This window comes from Rattus rattus, chromosome 5 (assembly GCF_011064425.1).
Source record: "Rattus rattus isolate New Zealand chromosome 5, Rrattus_CSIRO_v1, whole genome shotgun sequence".
NCBI lineage: Eukaryota > Metazoa > Chordata > Mammalia > Rodentia > Muridae > Rattus > Rattus rattus.
The window spans coordinates 67370618-67388597 of record NC_046158.1 but is presented as its reverse complement, the minus strand read 5'-3'; the positions used below and the strand labels follow the sequence as shown (position 1 = coordinate 67388597).

Genomic DNA, 17980 nt, shown 5'->3' with positions numbered 1-17980 from the left:
AGAAACAGGAAGTCTTACCCACTGAAATCTGCCGTGACTGCTCTGCTGAGGCTGCTGTGTGAGCGGGAATTCAAGCGGAGGGGAGCTCATTGAGCTAACCCTGCCCCTAGTGTAGCCACTGAGCTCAGCATCACCTTCCTAGCTTGTCCATGAAGCAGTTCAATGTCAGACAGCAGCAGTCTTGACTCTGCCTTGAATTTGAGAGGTGACCTTTGAGAGTCATTGGCCTCCCCTGGGCCACACTGTGGAAGCTTCATAAGCTTGGGTCTGTGACATTTAAAAAACATGAAAGTCACAAATAAACCCTGTGGGGCATAGTCTTTCACTTGATGTGGCAAACGGGTCAGAAATTAGATCGAGAGGGTGTGGGCTACACTGAAGGCCAAGGAGTGCCACAGAGACTCAAAGTGGCCAGTGGGCCTTGGAGATCTGGGTTCAGCATGCCGAGATCCTGCCCAATTCTGCAAGCCCCAGCACCTCAGCCCCAGGCTTCACTCAGGGGGACAGTGTAGAAGGAGCATCTGACTTCAGTGTCTATCTGTCCTCTTTTCTTCATGCCTGCCAATGGACAGCTGGGAGGTGCCTGTCTTCTGGGCGTTGGCATCTGGGTCCTGGTGGATCCCACCGGCTTCCGAGAGATCGTGGCTACCAACCCCCTACTGACCACTGGCGCCTACGTTGTACTGGCCATGGGCAGTCTGCTGTTTCTTCTGGGCTTCCTGGGCTGCTGCGGGGCTGTCCGAGAGAACAGGTGTCTGCTGCTATTTGTGAGTGACCCATCCCCCATCCCCACTCTTCCCGTGGCGGCTCCGGGAGGGATAGAGGGGCTGGTGACTCCCAAACCCAACCTGTCTTCATAAACTGAAATGTTCTCACCAGGGTGATTGTCAGCATTGGGTCCTGGGATCAGGGGCTGTAGCTTGGTGGGTAGAGTATCTATGTGCCACGTATAAGGTCGGGTTGGATCTCCATCGCATTGACTGTGGTCAGTGGTCTGGAAGTCCTGAGGTGTCCATCCACTTCCCACAGCCCTGCAGGAGGTCGGTGCAAAGGCCGTGTGTTATTGGAGCACTGAACTGTCAGGCCATCTGTTACACAAGAACTAGACAGTTATCCCACCCTAGGTGACGAGGCCTAAGGTCAGGAATACTGTCCCAGAATGTCTTCCCAGAAACACGAAACAGAGACCAAAAGAAAGTTTGGGAGAGCTTTGAACTTGGCAGAAGTAGGAAGACATGCTTTGAGGAAGGGGGTCAAGATGAACGTTGTGAGAGAGTGAAGAACCTGGTCCCTCAGAGCTCAGTCCAGTGAGGCTTTTGAGGTGGGTGTGAAACAGTTCTGCCGAGGATGACACTTGAACTTTTTGATAAAAACAAAATAACAAAACAACCCGCTCTCCACTTCCGTAGACCAACCATGGAAAAATTAACCACCCACTTTCTATTACCCTGGGTTTCACTCTGGGTCTGCTGGGGTCTGCTCTGAGTAGCCCCAAACTCAAAGTGGCGATAGCCGATCACACTGTCACAGGTTACCTTTTAGCTTCGGCCAGGATGGAGTCAATGACTGTATTTCCCGTCCCCAGGACGGAGTCAGTAACTGTGTCACCAGGAAAGAGTCAGTGACTGTATCTCCTGTCACTAGGAAGGAGTCAGTAACTGTGTCACCAAGAGTCAGTAACTGTGTCACCAGGAAAGAGTCAGTGACTGTGTCACCAGGAAAGAGTCAGTGACTGTATCTACTGTCACCAGGAAGGAGTCAGTAACTGTGTCACCAAGAGTCAGTATTTGTGTCACCAGAAAAGAGTCAGTGACTGTGCTTACTGTCACTGGTTGGCATTTTGGCTTTGTGGCCAGTTGAGAGGCCCGAGCCGCTCTGGTTCATTGTTGCTCAACAGTGACAGGTAGTTTGGGACCTGCTTGGTAGAACATTAGTGTTTGAAGATTCTTAGCTGCCTCTTAAGACCATCTTCCTCCTGTCCACGGGTCTACCTCCTTGCCACCCCAATATGTAGAATGGCCCTGTGCTGCCTTGGGGTGTCCCATCATGTTTCTGGGAGTTCTCCTGGTTCCCCTACCTCCCTGCCTCAGAAAGTCAAGCCGGTGCCCTTGGCCACTGCACACTTGACTGTGTTCATGCTCAGGGAGTGCCCCTGGGGTCTGAGCTGAGTGTGCTGCCCTCTAGGCGCAAGGCAGCTCCCAGGCTCCTGAGCCCGCAGGTTTGCATGGAGCCTCTGCCCCACACTTCTTGGGAGTGGCCTTGGCCTCTGAGTTTAAACAGCCTGGCTTCTCAGGGTACAGCCACTGAGGACATTGGTGTTGGCTATGATGTCTTCCTTCCTTCAAGAGTCCTGATCTATAAGCCCTGAGTAATGAAGCCAAGCTGGCTGTTGGCCAGATCACTCACCCCGCAACTCTCGGTTTCTGGAGTGGAGAACGCTTTCCAGAGAAGCTGCTTCTTCATTCTCTGCATTTGTTACTTTTCGCCCGGCTAGGACAAAATGCTGAGCACAGGCAACGTGGGGAAGGAAAGGTTTCTTCTGGTTCAGTGTGGGGGTACACTGTATCTGGGAGGGAAAGGCATGGTGGCGGAACCTGAAGCTGCTGGTCACATCATCAGGAAGCAGAGAGAGGCACACCACTGCTCTGCTCACTTTCTCCTCTTAAGTCTGTGGGATGGCGATGTGTACACATAGGGCATCTCTTTCCTTTCTCAGTGAACCCAGCCTAGAAACGCCTCACAGTCATGGCCAGAGGTAATTCTAGACACTCTCAAGGCGACAGTGTTAGCCATCACAACCTTCTATTCCTGGTTAGGGGTTAACCCTTGCAGTTCCTTCAGTGCTAGAGATGTGTCAGGGCCATGGAGTAACTGTCCCCTCCCTCATACCCAAGCTATGAAAGGTGACCTAACCGCAGAGGGTGTAATGAGCAAGATGCAAGCCTGGGTGTGAGTGAGCACCTTGCACTGTGTCCCCTCTGGGTACTTTACCTCTTGGCCATGGCATCTCTGACCGTCAAGGGACCAACTAGCTTTGCTGGAGGCTGAAGCTAAGCAGATCAAATGGCAGCAGATGATCTTTCTCTGGATTTCCCCTGGGCTGTGGTGAGGTAACCACTGCTCACTGTCCTGGTCTTGGTAGGTGGATTTCTCTCCCAGGAGTATCTGTGGGGCTTCGATGTTGAGCCCGAGACCTGCTGCAGCGTTCCTACTTAGAGGTGCATGCATAGAATGTTCCTTGTGTGTAGATAGCATGCAATTCAGAACAGGGCCACCTGGGCTGGTGAGCTGAAGGACTTCCTTATAGGGGAGCCATAGAAGCCTCTTCACAAACTACGGGCTGAGGCCCAGAGCAAACGGGCTCAGGAGCTGGGGCAGGAAACACCCGCCAGTACCTCACTCCTGGAGGGCAGGCCACTGGGTGCAGACCCCAGGGGCATTCTCTGAGCATGGACACAGCCAAGAGCTCAGAGATCAAAGGCACTGCCTTGCAAGCAGTGAAACTGTCTTTCCTACAGTCAGTGGTGCCAGGCATGCTAGAGGAAGACATCTGGCCTGGGGCTTCTCCCAGATTAAGACATCCCATGTGGTTCATTCCTATCATAGCTGTGTGCTCCACCTCCCAGAGAGGAAGTGCAATGGCCTGTGACATGAGCGGCAGGGGAGCTGTAGGTCCCTTTATTTCTCATAGTATAACATGGCCAACTTTACAGAGAGAGACAAAGAAGCCTGCGGGCGCCCCCTGGTGGACGGTCCCCTTCCCTGTCAGAAAGCTCCTGCGTGTAGCAGCCCTGGCTGGGGAGCCAGAGGCTTTAAGAAAGATCTCAGTGCATGGTGACCTGTCTGTTCCGCTCCTAGGCATGTACCCAGAGGGTTCCGTATCCTCCTATGGAGATGCTTGTTCATCCTTGTCCACTGTTGCTCTGTTCACGATAGCCAGGAGACGGATGGGTAATGAGGATGTGGCGCATAAACACAATGGAATTTTATCAAGCCATAAAGAAAAATGAAATTTATTGAATTTGCAGGCGACGTGAGTGGAACTGGAAAATATTGCATTAAGTGAGGTAACTTGGGCTCAGGAAGACAAAGAGCTCCTGTTCTCTCCCATGCAGATCCGAGCTTCTAATTTTTATTTATGTGTATTTATGTGGGAGTAAGTATTGGGTAGAGGCCAGAAAACTAGCAAGGGGCCCAAGAGAGGAAAAAAAGAGGCCTTAAGGGAGGGAATACGAATGTATATGATATGAGATGGGGGTTGCGGGGGCTAGGAAGAAAAAGGGTGAAAAGATGGGCCGTCAAGGGGATCCATGGGAGGGTGAACCAAAAGTAAGGAGTTATGAAAGTGACATAAGGAAACATGCTGCTTTGCATGCTAATTTGTATGTATGCATGACAAGAGAGTCTGTGGGCACTGTATGGTGGTGTGCACCTGTAATCCTGGTATTAAGGGGGCTAACGAGGGACTACTGTGAGACCAAGGCCAGCCTGGACTACAGAGTTAAGCTCTAGAGAGGGAGAGGGAGAGGGAGAGGGAGAGGGAGAGGGAGAGGGAGAGGGAGAGAGAGAGAGAGAGAGAGAGAGAGACAGAGAGAGAGAGAGACAGAGAGACAGAGAGACAGAGACAGAGACAGAGACAGAGACAGAGACAGAGATAGACAGACAGAGACAGAGACAGAGACAGAGAGACAGAAAAACAGAGAGAGAGCAAAACAGTGAGAGGAAAGGAAAGGGATCCGGAAAGCAGGTCGTGCCTTCCCCTCCTCACCACCCCCCATGCCACCCGCCCCAGGGATGCATCACTGTTAATGGGCCCATCTCTGCAGCCAAGCCCGGAAGGCAGCCTGTGCTCTTGGCTGACAGCAGGCTGTGCTCGGCTGCCTTGCCAGCCTCGGCTAAGTGTACCCTGAACCCTGCCAGCAAGAGAGAAAAATGGGACATTTGTTTTGCATGAAGTTTAAGAAGGTTGAGAGCTGGGGACAGGCTGAATTAGTGCAGGAGCTGACTACCAGCCAGGTCCTCTCTCACCCTCCATCTCCACTTGGGCCTGCTCATCTCTGCATTGGCCCCCTCCTCTCCCCTTTACCCTCTTCCATCTCTCAGTTTCTCTTCCCCCTCCCTTTTCTCTCCTGCCCTATCACCCCACTCCTTTGTGCTCCCTGCTCACCCCTCTCCCAAGCCCAGTTCACACAAGGCTAAAGTCAGTGTGGGTCAGAGGCAGGGTGTAATGCTAGGCCTCAGCCTGCTGCCATCGAAACCAGGCCCCAACCCAGAATAGATCTGGACAGGCCAAAATCATGTGCCAGAGGGATATGGTAGGGATGTAGGCATGTGTGTGTGCATGTCTAGGTGAGTATATATACATGTGTGTTGTGTGTACATGTGCAGGATGTGGCACCCTATGTAGTTTTATGTATTTTATTACAGTGCACGGGTGCATATATGTTTGCCCTGTGTATATGGTGTGTGTACCTCTCTTGTGAATGGTGTGTGGGTTGTATGCAAACACATGTACAGGTGGTGTGTGTGGTATGTGGTGTGGAGTTGAGGGGGCATAGAAGCTTTGGGAAGCTTTTCTACCTTTCTGAGACAGGATCTCATGCTAGCCCAGGCTGCTATGGGGGTGAGGATAACAATCTTGAACCTCTGGTAGTTCCGTACCCCTCAAGTGCTGGGATTACAGCTGTGCCCCAAAGCCCAGTTTGTGCAGTTCTGTAATCCAGGCCAGCACTTCCCATATGCTAGGCAATCATTCTGCCCGCTGAGCTCCATCGTGAGCCCTTCTGGAAGGCTTTTCCAAAACATCCAGAACCTAAAACCAGTTCTCTTTTCCAACCTAAAGCTGGTTGTGTGATTGCTCCTGCAGAAGACGGCCACTGAGTCAGACCCTAGTAGCATCCGGGGCCTTCCTGAAGGCTTTTGCCTTCCTCCTTAGCTAAGCTTTCTGAAAAGGGCAAACAGAACCTGGCTGTAGTCATCTTAGGACTCTGGCCTCAAGGTCTGTAGCAGTAAGGCCTAGATATGGAGTAACCCCTGCTTGCTTCTGGGACTGAGAACCCCAAGTCTGAGGACAGCAAGCCCTGTGACCAGTCACCTAATGACTAGCTTGGCTAGGACAAGAGCACATGTGTAAGTCAATGTCCCCTGCACTAGCTTTCTCCTGTGTGTCTCCTCTAAATGTCACAAACACCCCTGTGGCCAATTTACCTAAAGACTCTAATTTTAATAAGGACAGTGGGGTGGGACAGAGAGAGGGGAGGAAGGAAGAGAGAGGAAAGGAAGGAGAGAAGAAGAGAATACACGAGCTGTACTGTGTGGAAATTGAGGACTACTTACCAAAAAGGAGAACTAGGACCCTCCCATGAGTAAGGGCACCAAGTTTCTGCTAACCTCACAGCTTAATAGAGGTCAGAGGACAGGAATTCCGTCAGAGGGCCCCTGGGGAAAGTCCCTAAGCAGCAGGAAGCTGTGGGAGCAGGAGGAAGTCACTGGGCCGAAGGAGTGGGGAGGTGTGGCATTGTTTCTGTTGTGGGTACTGTAACCTGCATTTTCCTCTTGAAATTCACACCCTGGGCTAGACAGATCTGCACTAGGTGGGAGCTCCCAGGCTCCCTGCCTCTGGACAGGCCAAGATCTGTAACATTCACTCTTGGCATCTCTCCGAGGCCTCTCTCCCAGGTATCAGCTCTGTGCAGTCCGCTGCAGGATGGGCCTGTGTCTGCCTTGTATGTCTGTCTGTCCATGCCCAGAGTATCTCAAAGCAGGCACTCAGTAGAAGCTTTGGGGTGAGGCACAAGGAAGAGACAGATGTCAGTAAGAGCTGGGCTTTGGGGGGCGGGGCTGTTGAGATGGCTTGGCAGTTAAGAGCACCGGCTGCTCTTCCAGAGGCATTAAGTTCAATTCCCAGAACTCCCACAGTGGCTCGCAACCATCTATAAAGAAGTCTGATGCCTTCTTCTGCTATGCAGGTATACATGTAGACAGAATATTCATACAATAAAAAAGAACATAACTTTTAAAATTATTCTTTTAATAAGAAGAGCTGAGCTTTGATGGTTTTTTTGGCTGTGTGTCCTGGCGGGGGCTGGCTGTTTAACCTCTCTGAACCTAAGATTCTTCATGTGCAAAATGAGGATAACCAGATCTTCCCAGCTATTAGTCTATGGCCACAATCCACTGGGAAAACGTGCATCTTGCTTAGCTCAGCTCCTGGTTCCACTCGATATATGGGAAATAAAGGTACTCGGCCCTGGCTGGTCACAACTCTGGGGACTGTGCATAACTCTTAAGAACTAGAAGCTCCTGCAGTCACCCCCAAACTACAGTACCACTAGTTCTTCTTAGAGCCACAGCCCAGCAGTAAAATGGAGGGTTGCTGCCCAGGATGCTTGCCCCTCCCCCACCACCATGAGTGGCCTGTAAGTCTGAGCTGGGGGCAGGCCAGTTGCTGTTCTCCTAGATGGTGCCCAGGCTCCCACTGGTTCTCTGTGGCCTTCCAAGAGATCAGCGAGGTTGTTCCCACACAAAGCTCATCACCTACGATCTCACGCAGAGAGCAAAGTGACTGTGCATCTGTCATCTGTAATTTGTGACTCGTGGCCACAGCCAGCAATGCAGGTGTCACTGTGGGGTCAACAGCCTGAGGACCTGCCAAGGAGGAGATCCATCAGGGATCAGATGTCAGTAAGAGGATCCGTCATGGAGAACACAAACCAGGGACAGGTCCCGTAGGGCCATGCCGAGTCCAGCTGATGACCAGCCAAATAGAAATGCCAGATCTGTACCAGGATATGGGGGTGGGCTGAAAAGGAACATTCTCTCAGTGGCTGCTCAGCACAGAGCTCTCAGAAGCATCCACCATGGCCCAGGGCACCCAAGAGGTCATGACTGAGTGGCGGAGTTCTTAGCTAGAGGAATGTTCTACAGCATCTCCAAGTGGCCCAAGACCCACGTTTTCACAGCATAAGGACACCTTCCACTCCATTATATTGCCAGCCCCACTTTACTGGGAAAGAGGGACCCTAGGTGCCCTCAGGCTGAACCCAACAACTTCATCTCCTTCTGGCTCAGTTCAGCCAGCACAGGGGTTCCTGCATGGCCAGGAGGGGACATAGGGACCAGCCTCTGTGTGTACCCCGTGTGAGTCCCTTGGCTGGTAGCCCCAGCTGGGGTGAGTATGGAGTTTGCAAGTGTACTGAGGAAGGCAGGCCAAACTGCTTCTTCCTCTTCTTTGAAGCCGAGTCCAAACCAGTGCTGGTGAGGGCCAGAGCCTGAGACACACAGCATGCCACAGGGTCAGGGTGACAATCTGTTCTTTTGTGGGGCCTCTCGGGTGCTAGGGTAAGGCAGCCTGCAGTGGCCGGGTGCTGTTCGATGCTATGATGTGGACAGCGTATCCTCAGCTGGGAGAAGTCAGGAAGGCCTCTCAGGGGTGGGGCTGAAGCTTAATTTTGGCACAAGGAACCACCCAGCATGGGAGGGCCCCACATCAGAGCATCCTAGTTAGTCTGTGGAACACAGGAATTTACTGAGTGGAGCAGACAGGGCTGTGTTAGACATCAATTCCCCTCCCTGAGTCTCATTACCTTTCTGCTCATCTTGTGCCTCTGGTTCAGCTGAAGATAGCATGGCCTCCCTACGTCCACTCAGGATAGCATGGCCTCCTATTTCCACGGCAACTAGAAGCACTGGGACAGGAAAAAGTGGTCTTGAGGTTGCCGGGGTAGGAAACTCAGCCTGGGATCCCCAAGAATTTGGAATCTCACAGCTTGGAAATGTCCCAGAGGGAGCCTCCTCCTAGGGCCGCCGGGTAGGGCTGCTCAGGTTGTGCACAGCACAGAGCAGTGTCTCTCAGCCACAGTGGGCTCAAAGGCAGATTTATCTGTCTGCACTGCTCATCCTTCCTGTCACGACTCTGTGGCTCCAAGGGTGATCATCAGTGTGTCTGTTATGAAAGCGGTGATTTATGGGAGCGAAGGGCTGTCTAACAAGATGAGTGCACTTCATCTATCACATGAGGTTGTGCAGTAAGATGTCGCTGTCATGGGCCTCACAGCTGCCCTCTCTCTGCAGTTTTTCCTGTTTATCCTGATCATCTTCCTGGTAGAGCTCTCAGCAGCCATCCTGGCCTTCATCTTCCGGGAACACGTACGTACCACTCGGCTTCCCAGCCTGCTGCACGGGGGTGGGGGTGGGGGTGGGGGGGCTACTGAGTGACCCCTGCCTCCTCAAAGACACCCTTAGAACTAGCTGTCCCACCCAATGCCTTGCGCCTAAACACGACCTGCACCTCAGGGAGGCATCAGGGTCCAGAGAAACCCAGCCAAGTGAAGTCCTCGACCAGGGGTGCCTAAGGCTCCCCACTCCTGGAGCACCTGGTATAGGCCCCAGCCTGGTTCTAGGGTCTCTGTCCAACCCAGTGACAGCCTATTGATGGGTGTCACGTGGTCATGTGATTGGAGAGGACAGCCCCAGTCTGACATGCTGTATGGCATACTAGGCTACCAGCCTCTCTGCTTAGCCTACATCGCAGACTGCTCATTCCAAAGGCTTCAGCCAGCTCCTTACCCTGAGCCTAGGGGATAAGGCCTGGCACCACAGATAGAAGGGCTCCAAACAGGAGGGATGGAAGGATAAGATGCATGGGCCAGCCTGGGACAAGGAGCCAGCCTGAGGAAGCTGTTGAGAACAGCAACTTTGAGGACATAGCTAGGAGCTATGGGTAATTGAAGTCTCCCTCTTTACCCACACCTTGGCTTCCTAGGTTGGGCCTCACACCTGCTGATTCTGAAGGATAGAATGTCAAACATGTCCCCCATAGCCCCCCTCCCCCACTCATCCTCTGAGGAGAGCTACAAGGCTGAGCAGGGTTCCCGATGTGTTCCATCCTGGAGTTGGATGAGGCCTGTAAATGCAGACATGCTTGTCTCAGCCTTTGATGACACACCAAGGTCCTAAGCCTTGGGAAGGGAATGCCTGCCCAAAATAGACAGCTTAGTATCAGTATCACCCAGGGAAGACAGGCTGGGAGGACTCAGCACCCTCTCCTCTGTCCCCAGCTCACCCGAGAGTTCTTCACCAAGGAGCTTACCAAGCACTACCAAGGCGATAATGACACGGATGTTTTCTCTGCCACCTGGAATTCCGTCATGATCACAGTGAGTGCCCTTCCCCATGTCTTCCCGGGATACCATGAACACCCAAAGCCATAATGTTGGCTTGAAAAAGCCTGTCCTCTAGAGCCCTTCTAGTCCCTTGCCTGGGCCAGACATCAACAATCCATCAAGAATCACTGATCCCACTCTTGGCCTGTGAATCATTGTTTGCACAGCACTCCAAGCTATCAAGGCTAGTGGATCACAGTCTGCTGCCCCTGGCTAAGGTCCTTCAGCAGTACCATTGTGACTGATGTTAATGGTGCTCAGTACAGAGTCTGAGGAGATGGGTGAGTCAGTCAAGTACTTTCTATGCAACCAGGAGGAACTGAGTTTGATCCCCAGCACCCATGTGAAAAACCGTGTATGATGATGTACTCTTATAATCCCAACTCTGGAGAAGTGGAGACAGGCAGATCCCTAGGATTCACTGGCCAGCTAGTTTAGCCTAATCTACAAATCCTGGGTCCCAGTAAGATATGGACAGCACCTGAGGAATGACATCCAAGATGGGCTTCTGGCCTCTGTGTATATGTGCACATGATCCCACAACACACACATACATCTGCACATGAATATACGCAGGCCAAAATAAAGATACTAATTAATATAACATGATACAAACTCATAGAAACATATGTACACTGTTTACCAAGTGCTGGTGAGTTAAGGAACATATGCCCATGCCCCTCTCACAGAGAAGGCCCAGAAGCTCAGGGACACAGGTCATCACCAGTCATATGCAGAGCAGAGGGATCTTAGCCCTGGCAGAGGCTGATAACCCCTCCAGCCCCACACTAGCTCCCACATTCATCTCTCTCCTAGTTTGGCTGCTGTGGGGTCAACGGACCTGAAGACTTCAAGCTGGCCTCAGTGTTCCGGCTGCTGACACTGGACACTGAGGAGGTGCCCAAGGCCTGCTGTCGGAGAGAACCCCAGACTCGAGATGGGGTGGTACTGAGCAGGGAGGAGTGCCAGCTTGGGAGGAATCCATTCATAAACAAGCAGGTAGGTTCCCCGGCAGAACTCTCCACAGATATGGGCAAAGCTGGGGGGAGCAGTGTCTGCCCAGAGGGTCTAACGGTAGTCCCGAGCGTTGTAAACAATTCTGGCCATGGCACAGGCTACCCTTGCCTCTAAGAACTAAGGAAGTGGGGAGAAGATCGCACTGACAAGGAGATGAGCTGGGTTCAGGGTGGGGTAAGAATTTGGTACATGGTTCCAGGGTGAGTTTTCCAAACTTCTGTTAATGGGGGTGGGCTGGGGGCACTCCTTAGGTATATGCTGTATTCATGACTTACCTGGCCAAGTAAGAGCACTCCTTGATCCCAGGGCAGCAGATTCTCACTGACCTGACCCTAAACAACCAAGGAAGCATCCAGACTTCTTTCCTGTAACCTGAGGGTTTCCTCTCAGCCTTTGCCCTAAGGGAAACAAAGATCCCAGCTCTGCCCCTTCAACAAGGAGCGCAGCCCACTTCACCCTTCGTCCTTTTCTTCCTGCTGGCCGGAGACCCTCCCTCCACCCCTGTCCATAAAGAGAGGCAGGGAGAGGCTGAGCAGGGCAGATGGGGAGGAGAGAAGGGATGAGGAGAGCCATCCCTGGGCTTCTCCTTTGGTCAGACGTCTTCTGGGAGAATTCAAAATACTGGGGAGCTGACAGAGCACAAGAGACAAGGCCAAGCTCCCATGGCTCCTGGTACAGGGAGGTGGTAGATGGTGAGTAAAAGTGAGTAAAAGTGAGCCTTGCCCATGGTGGTGGCGGTTGTGACACTGGAGATTGAATGAAGTCTTAGAAGGTGCATGGGCTGGAACTTAGGGTTCTCAGAGCCCCAAGGGAGGGCATCACTGGGCTGAGACCCAGTCCCAGACACCAAGAGCTCGGCTTATACCTTACACCTTCCCTTGGATAGGCCAGAGCTCAGTTGTCTTGTCACACATCCTGCCTTCCTACCCAGGGGAAAGAGACAGAAATGGAGAGGAAGGGCCTGGGGTGTGAATGTCATGGAGAGAGCAGGCCACTGAAGGCTTGGATTGCTGGGAACTATGGGAAGAGTGACTAGAATTTGGGAAGGATTGAAGGATGTGGGGAACCTCATGCTTCCATTGCTGACAGCCTAGGTTGACACCTGCCCAGTGAAAGCCAAACCTCCTTGCTCCGTTACCCTGCTGGGGAAGAAAAGTCCACCACACCTTCTGTGTGGCAGAAGCCTTGCTTCTCCTGATGGCTCTCAAAGGCCCTGGAATCACACACATTTAACCGAGGGAGATGAGATGAGCACATTCTGGTTACCGAGGCACTCCCTTTTGAGAAAGTGCTGTACCCCCACTTGAGCCAGAATGCAGCCACTCAGGACCTTGCTGAGGACAGGGAACCCTGAGGTGGCAGAAGATATGCAAAGGAGGCAGACCACTAGACAAGGTGCACAGTTATCTCCCTGAAAGACCCGCTGGGGGCTCCACAGGTGGGTGGGGTTGGGAGAGAGTCCTACAACCAGGGTCCTGCCTTTCAAACGCCACTAGCCAGCCTCCGAGAAGCTTCTCGGGACCCCCAGTCCTGTGCTTCTACCGAGAGATATTCCCCCATGAGCATCCTTTTGCTGTCTCCTGCACTGAAGACCACACAACCATATCGATTCTACATCCCAGAGCCTCTGCAGGCTCATGAGACTAACTCCCAGGGCTGGGTCTCCTACGCCCGTCCCCTCTGAGCCATATTTTCTGTTAAGAGCCTCCATCGGGAGACCATCTCCAGTTGGGTTATCTCCAGAACTGCCTCCCACAAAGCCCAGGACACATTTGTGACTGGCACAAGCTAGACTTCTAGAAGTATAGAGTTCCCTTGGGGATGTATGTGGCTAGGTTGGCACTCTGGCTGCTCTGGGACTGGAAATTCAAGAGAGTTCTGTAGGAACAGCACTCCCAAGGAGGGTGAGGTGAACTACTGGCCTTGTAACAGATGTCAGTGAAGTCCAGGCATGTAGCAAAGCTGTTTCTATGCCTTCTGGGCTGGGGGACAGTGTGTGTGTGTGTGTGTGTGTGTGTGTGTGTGTGTGTGTGTGTGTGTGTGTGTGTGTGAAGTGTGGGAATGGTGAGAGAGAAGTGCCGAGTAGAGGGGGGGTACTAGGTCTGGAGCCTAGGAATGGCATGCTAGTGGTGAAAGAGTAGGTGCTGCCCAGGGCCAGCTGCCTCTGTCTAGTTAGTTTTGGGGTGACCATGAGCAGGAGCTAGGGTCGGGAACATTCCCTCTCTGAACATCGGAGGTGCTATGACAGGCATCTAGAGAGCGAAGCTCTATTCTCTGTGCCAGACAGGGATGCCTCATTGTGGGGTGACACCTAGGGCATAGTGGACTCCAGACTCTATATAAACTATAGTTCCCATCCCCTCCATATAGAGGGAACGGAATCCCAGGCCCCTCTTTGAATCTGGGCTTCCCCCCTTGCTAGCTGTGTGGCCTCGAGGGAGCCATTCATCTACTCTCCCCCAGTTTGCAAGGAGGTAACCCACAGATAAGCTACTTCTCAACAGAGGCTACACAGAGGACCAAGTGATGGGGGCCACATGGAACCTAGCAAGACCCCAGAAGAGGGATCTGAGTGTGGGTAGCACTGTCCACTCTGCCCATTCATGCCAAAGGGCTTCCCTGTCACTGGGAAGTTTCCCCGGTCAACCTTCTGTGAGCTACTGTCCCACCTGGGGCAGCGGCACCATTTGACAGTCTGACTGAAGAGATCCAGCCCGGCCAGCTCTGCCCTGAGGGTCTGATCCCCGCTTCTAAAGAGCACAAGGAGGCCTGGGTATTTGGACATTTCCTCGTATTCTAGGTTTGTGGCTGAGTTAGCCTTGGGAAGTTTTCAGCCTGTCTTGGGACTGGCTGTTGCGCAGGGAGGGATGTTGGTGACATCCTGTCAATGACCGGATGCTTCCTCCTCCCCACATCAGTATAAAAATGCCAGCCCGCAGCTGTTGAGCCCTGAGGCCACATGCCAGGGACTTCAGCGCTGACAATGGTCCTGACCGCAGGCTACACCTCCCTGCTGTGGCTTTACCTCTGGCCTTTCCTTCCCAGGGCTGTTACACCGTGATCCTCAACACCTTCGAAACCTATGTCTACCTGGCTGGAGCCTTTGCCATTGGAGTGCTGGCTATTGAGGTGAGTGGAGGGGCCAGAAGTCGGTGGAGACGTAGAATATGTACACTCAGCCTACTTTCCAGGTCCATGGCCGCTGCCTACTGCAAATGTCTGTTGCTGGAGTCCTTCTTGTGGTCTGAAGCTACAGATCTGCGCCTATGGTGGAACAATGAGAACAGGCAGGCCCAGAGAGGCACCCGCCTCACCCCAGTTCTGCAGTCCAGGCGTGCTTGGTGGGATGCACAAGCTGCCTAGGAGGCAGAGGACTTCTCGATGAGTCCTGCCTTTGCAAATATCCAGGGGGGTCTTCGTAACTTGCCAATGGAGCTTTAGTACCTGTCACCCCAGGGCCCCAGAACCTACACCACAGCTGAGTGGCTGTCAACTTTTAAGCTACCACTTGCACTCCCCCCACCCCCATTGCCCAGTTCAGGGATGCACTCTGGGGCAATGAAGCCAGGCACCTCCTGCGCGTTGGGGACCCTTTCAAGGAAGCTCTGGCTACCTGGCACCCTGATATGCCCTTGTTCAGTGTCCCCTGTGCCTTGTGTCTCAGGATAACAGTTCTGTGTAAGTCACAGGGGAAGTACAGAGGCCATTGATTCCACGGGCATACATTGAGCCTGTGCTATATGTGCCAACACTTCTGGAAGTGGACAAAGCCTCCTGTGAGAGCTAAAACCAACAAGAGACACACAGATCTCCCTGAGGCTGGGCAGAATGTGTAAGGTGCACATAGCCTTGCCTCGTAGCAGCCACAAGCCAGGGTTAGGGCACTGCAACCCCTGCAAACCTCACCAGTTTCCTGTGAGCTAGCTGAGAGTGCAGGAGCTGAGAAGCAAGGGCTCGGGGCAGGGACTAGGGAACAGTGTGTCTCTGCTCAAGTTAGGTTACCATGCTGATGCTGTGTGGCCTAAATCAGGTTGTGAGGCATCTTCAGCATCTCTGGGCCTCACTTCCTGCTGATTAGAAAGGCTGCATTAACAGCACTTAGAAATACACTTTACATGGTAAGTGCTTGGTACACACTCAGGCACCCAAGAAGGGTTGTGTCTCTTCCAACCCAAGAAAGACAGACTTGAACTGTTTAAACAGATGACCTACTTTCCAAAGGCCCCTTCTTACCCAGCTGGTGAGCAGATGCCTGCCCTGGGGAATGTCAAGGTTCCTCTCAGGAGGTTTGCTGGGTAACCCCTTGACGTGCACCCAGTCTGACTCCAGATCACCCTTTCCTTTCTCTGCAGCTCTTCCTCATGGTCTTTGCCATGTGCCTCTTCCGGGGCATCCAGTAGGCCTTGGCCTGAAGACACTCAGCCCACCACTGCCCAGCAGCCAGCCCCCTTCCTTCCCTGTCCTCTGGCCCCAGGGGAGGAAGCAAAGCCAGCCCAAACGGCCAGGAGCATAAAGTTAATGTTTAAAAAACAGAACAAAGACAGACATGAACCGAAGGGGCCTCGCCCAGACGGGGCATGGGCTCTATAAGGACCTAGGGCTGGCCTGGGATCAACTGTTCCTGAGACCAAAAGTTCATCAGCCTCAGAGCCACTTGGCCCTGTCAGACTGGAGTGTCCCTTGGCCTGGATTCCCCTCTCTTAGCATTTCCAGGATCTGAGCAACCAGGAGGTGGAAACACACCCTGGAGGAGGAGCTCAGGCCCCAGGAGACTGCTTTTCACAACACAAGGACAGACTCTGCAGCACCATCTGCAGGAAAATGAAGCTGTCCCTACGTCTGGCTGGCTGAGAGTGGCCGTGTGTGGACACTGGATCAGAAGGTGGCTTTTTCATTTCCACATATTTTAGATCAAAGCCTCTCCATGGCCCATCCACAGTCACATAGCATGTGCATGAAGGTCATCTCCAGGCTTCTGTCACTCCAACCAGGACTCCACCCCAATGTAAACTGACCAGGAACTGCCCGGACCAAGTTCTACAGCTGAGAAAGTCCACACTGTGTCCACTCTGCCCTGCTTGTACCTCTGTCAGAGATCCAACTGTGATACATCACCTGTCCCCATGGGCCATACCCCATCCCTGTTCTCCCAGGTGGAAGACACCCCAATATTGTTCATTTCTCTCTTTCTACCCAGAGCTGAGGCTTAAATATGTTCTTCAAGGTCCCTGCCAAGAATTCTCCCCTTACATACCTCCACGTATGGATGGAGTTCACTACCTCCCAATGCAGCCTCCTGCCTTCAGATGTTCTGACATCACCACCACCTCAGCAGACAGAAGGGGTTTTCATTTTCCATTCATGTACCCCTTCACTTTCTCTCCTTCCTAGAGATTAAGGTCATGCTTCTTATCTGCAGACTTAACCCCACAGCATCTCCTACCATGATACTTTCTGTCCTTTTGCTGTACATGTACTTTGTTATTCTCTCTAGGCTCAGATTACCCAGACTAACAGGCTCAGCCAAAACAGACACACAACACACACACACACACACACACACACACACACACACACACACACACACACACACACAAACTGCAGACTAGGTTATCTGGTTGCAAAATGCCTGACCCTACCAGGACCATGTTGAATCCATTAGTGTTGTTGGTCAGGATCTCAAGTTTGATTAATTATGTCTGCCAAGGGCACAGCAATGGGGGCAGTGGTGGAAGGAACAACTAGGTGCCTGCTCTCCTCTCTCGGATGGAAGAGCCTGGCTCCAGCCTCCCTTTGCCTTCCTGCCACCTGGGAGTCCTTGCTATAACCTGCTCTGTGCTGCTGTCTGGCTTCAAGGAGACACTCCTCCCATTTCCTCTCTTCCTCATGTGGTCCTCACCCATCCTGGCCTTCCCAGGGGTCTCTGAGTGCCATGCAGACAACTTACTTGACATCCCCATAAATTAAACAGTGAGCTCTGTAGAAGCTGAGTCACCAGGTTAGGGGACCCCTCTGCTGGCTTCTACTCCAGACTAAGAAGACCTAGGCTGACTCAGAACCCAGCATATACTGGACTCTAACTGTCTAGAGAGGCAAATGACTCAGCTATTGATTGGAAGCTCATGGCCAGCCTGAGGAGGAGCCCAACCACAGTGGCTGCTACCCAGAACTAGCCCAGGCTTCCAGAAATGGGCAGGGTTGGGGACAGAGAGGGCTGAGAAGGCAAATATCAAACCTAGACACAGCAAGGGTAGATCAGAGACTCTCACCAGAACTTTCCATACTTATGCTGTAGCGCTCCAAAGTAGCCCAGATTCAACCCAACTGTAGATCCAGTTTATCAGCATCCTCATAGGATCAGACAGAGACCACTGCAGTCTTCACCCTCTGAGGTTGTAGACATCTACAAGGCTGTCTGAGGACATCCTGATGGCACTTGGTGAGCTGCTCTGTGTACTCCCAGAGAAGGAGAGGGGAACCTTCCCAAGGGGAGCCCTTCCTTTACCTCTCACCCCAGAACCAACCTCACCTAGATGCAGAGACCCTCAGCCCCTGCCTGTCCCAGAGCCACCCAGACAGCTGACAGGCAAGGAGCGAAGGCTGGATCTGTGACTCATGCTCTCCTCAACACCCTGTCCCAAGCTCCTGGCCTGCCTGAGTTCACACACACACACACACACACACACACACACACACACACACACACTCACACTCATATGCTAAAGTCTATTTTGGAATTTGTAAATGTCCCTTGCAGTAGGAAACAGAGCTAATTTATCATTGTATCTCCCAAGTCGCCC

General features: G+C 52.6%; 1 protein-coding gene across 1 annotated transcript in view; it reads left to right on the top strand.

The window, feature by feature from the left end:
• Positions 1 to 16378, top strand: part of Tspan18 (tetraspanin 18) — a 132827-nt gene extending 116449 nt beyond the window's left edge. Inside the window, exons 5-10 of the mRNA XM_032903759.1 lie at positions 573 to 767; positions 9073 to 9147; positions 10059 to 10157; positions 10980 to 11162; positions 14226 to 14309; positions 15533 to 16378. Of these exons, the coding sequence (XP_032759650.1) occupies positions 573 to 767; positions 9073 to 9147; positions 10059 to 10157; positions 10980 to 11162; positions 14226 to 14309; positions 15533 to 15580 (684 nt within the window). The 3' untranslated portion in view covers positions 15581 to 16378. The remainder of the gene's footprint in view (positions 1 to 572; positions 768 to 9072; positions 9148 to 10058; positions 10158 to 10979; positions 11163 to 14225; positions 14310 to 15532) is intronic.
• Positions 16379 to 17980: the final 1602 nt, after the last annotated feature.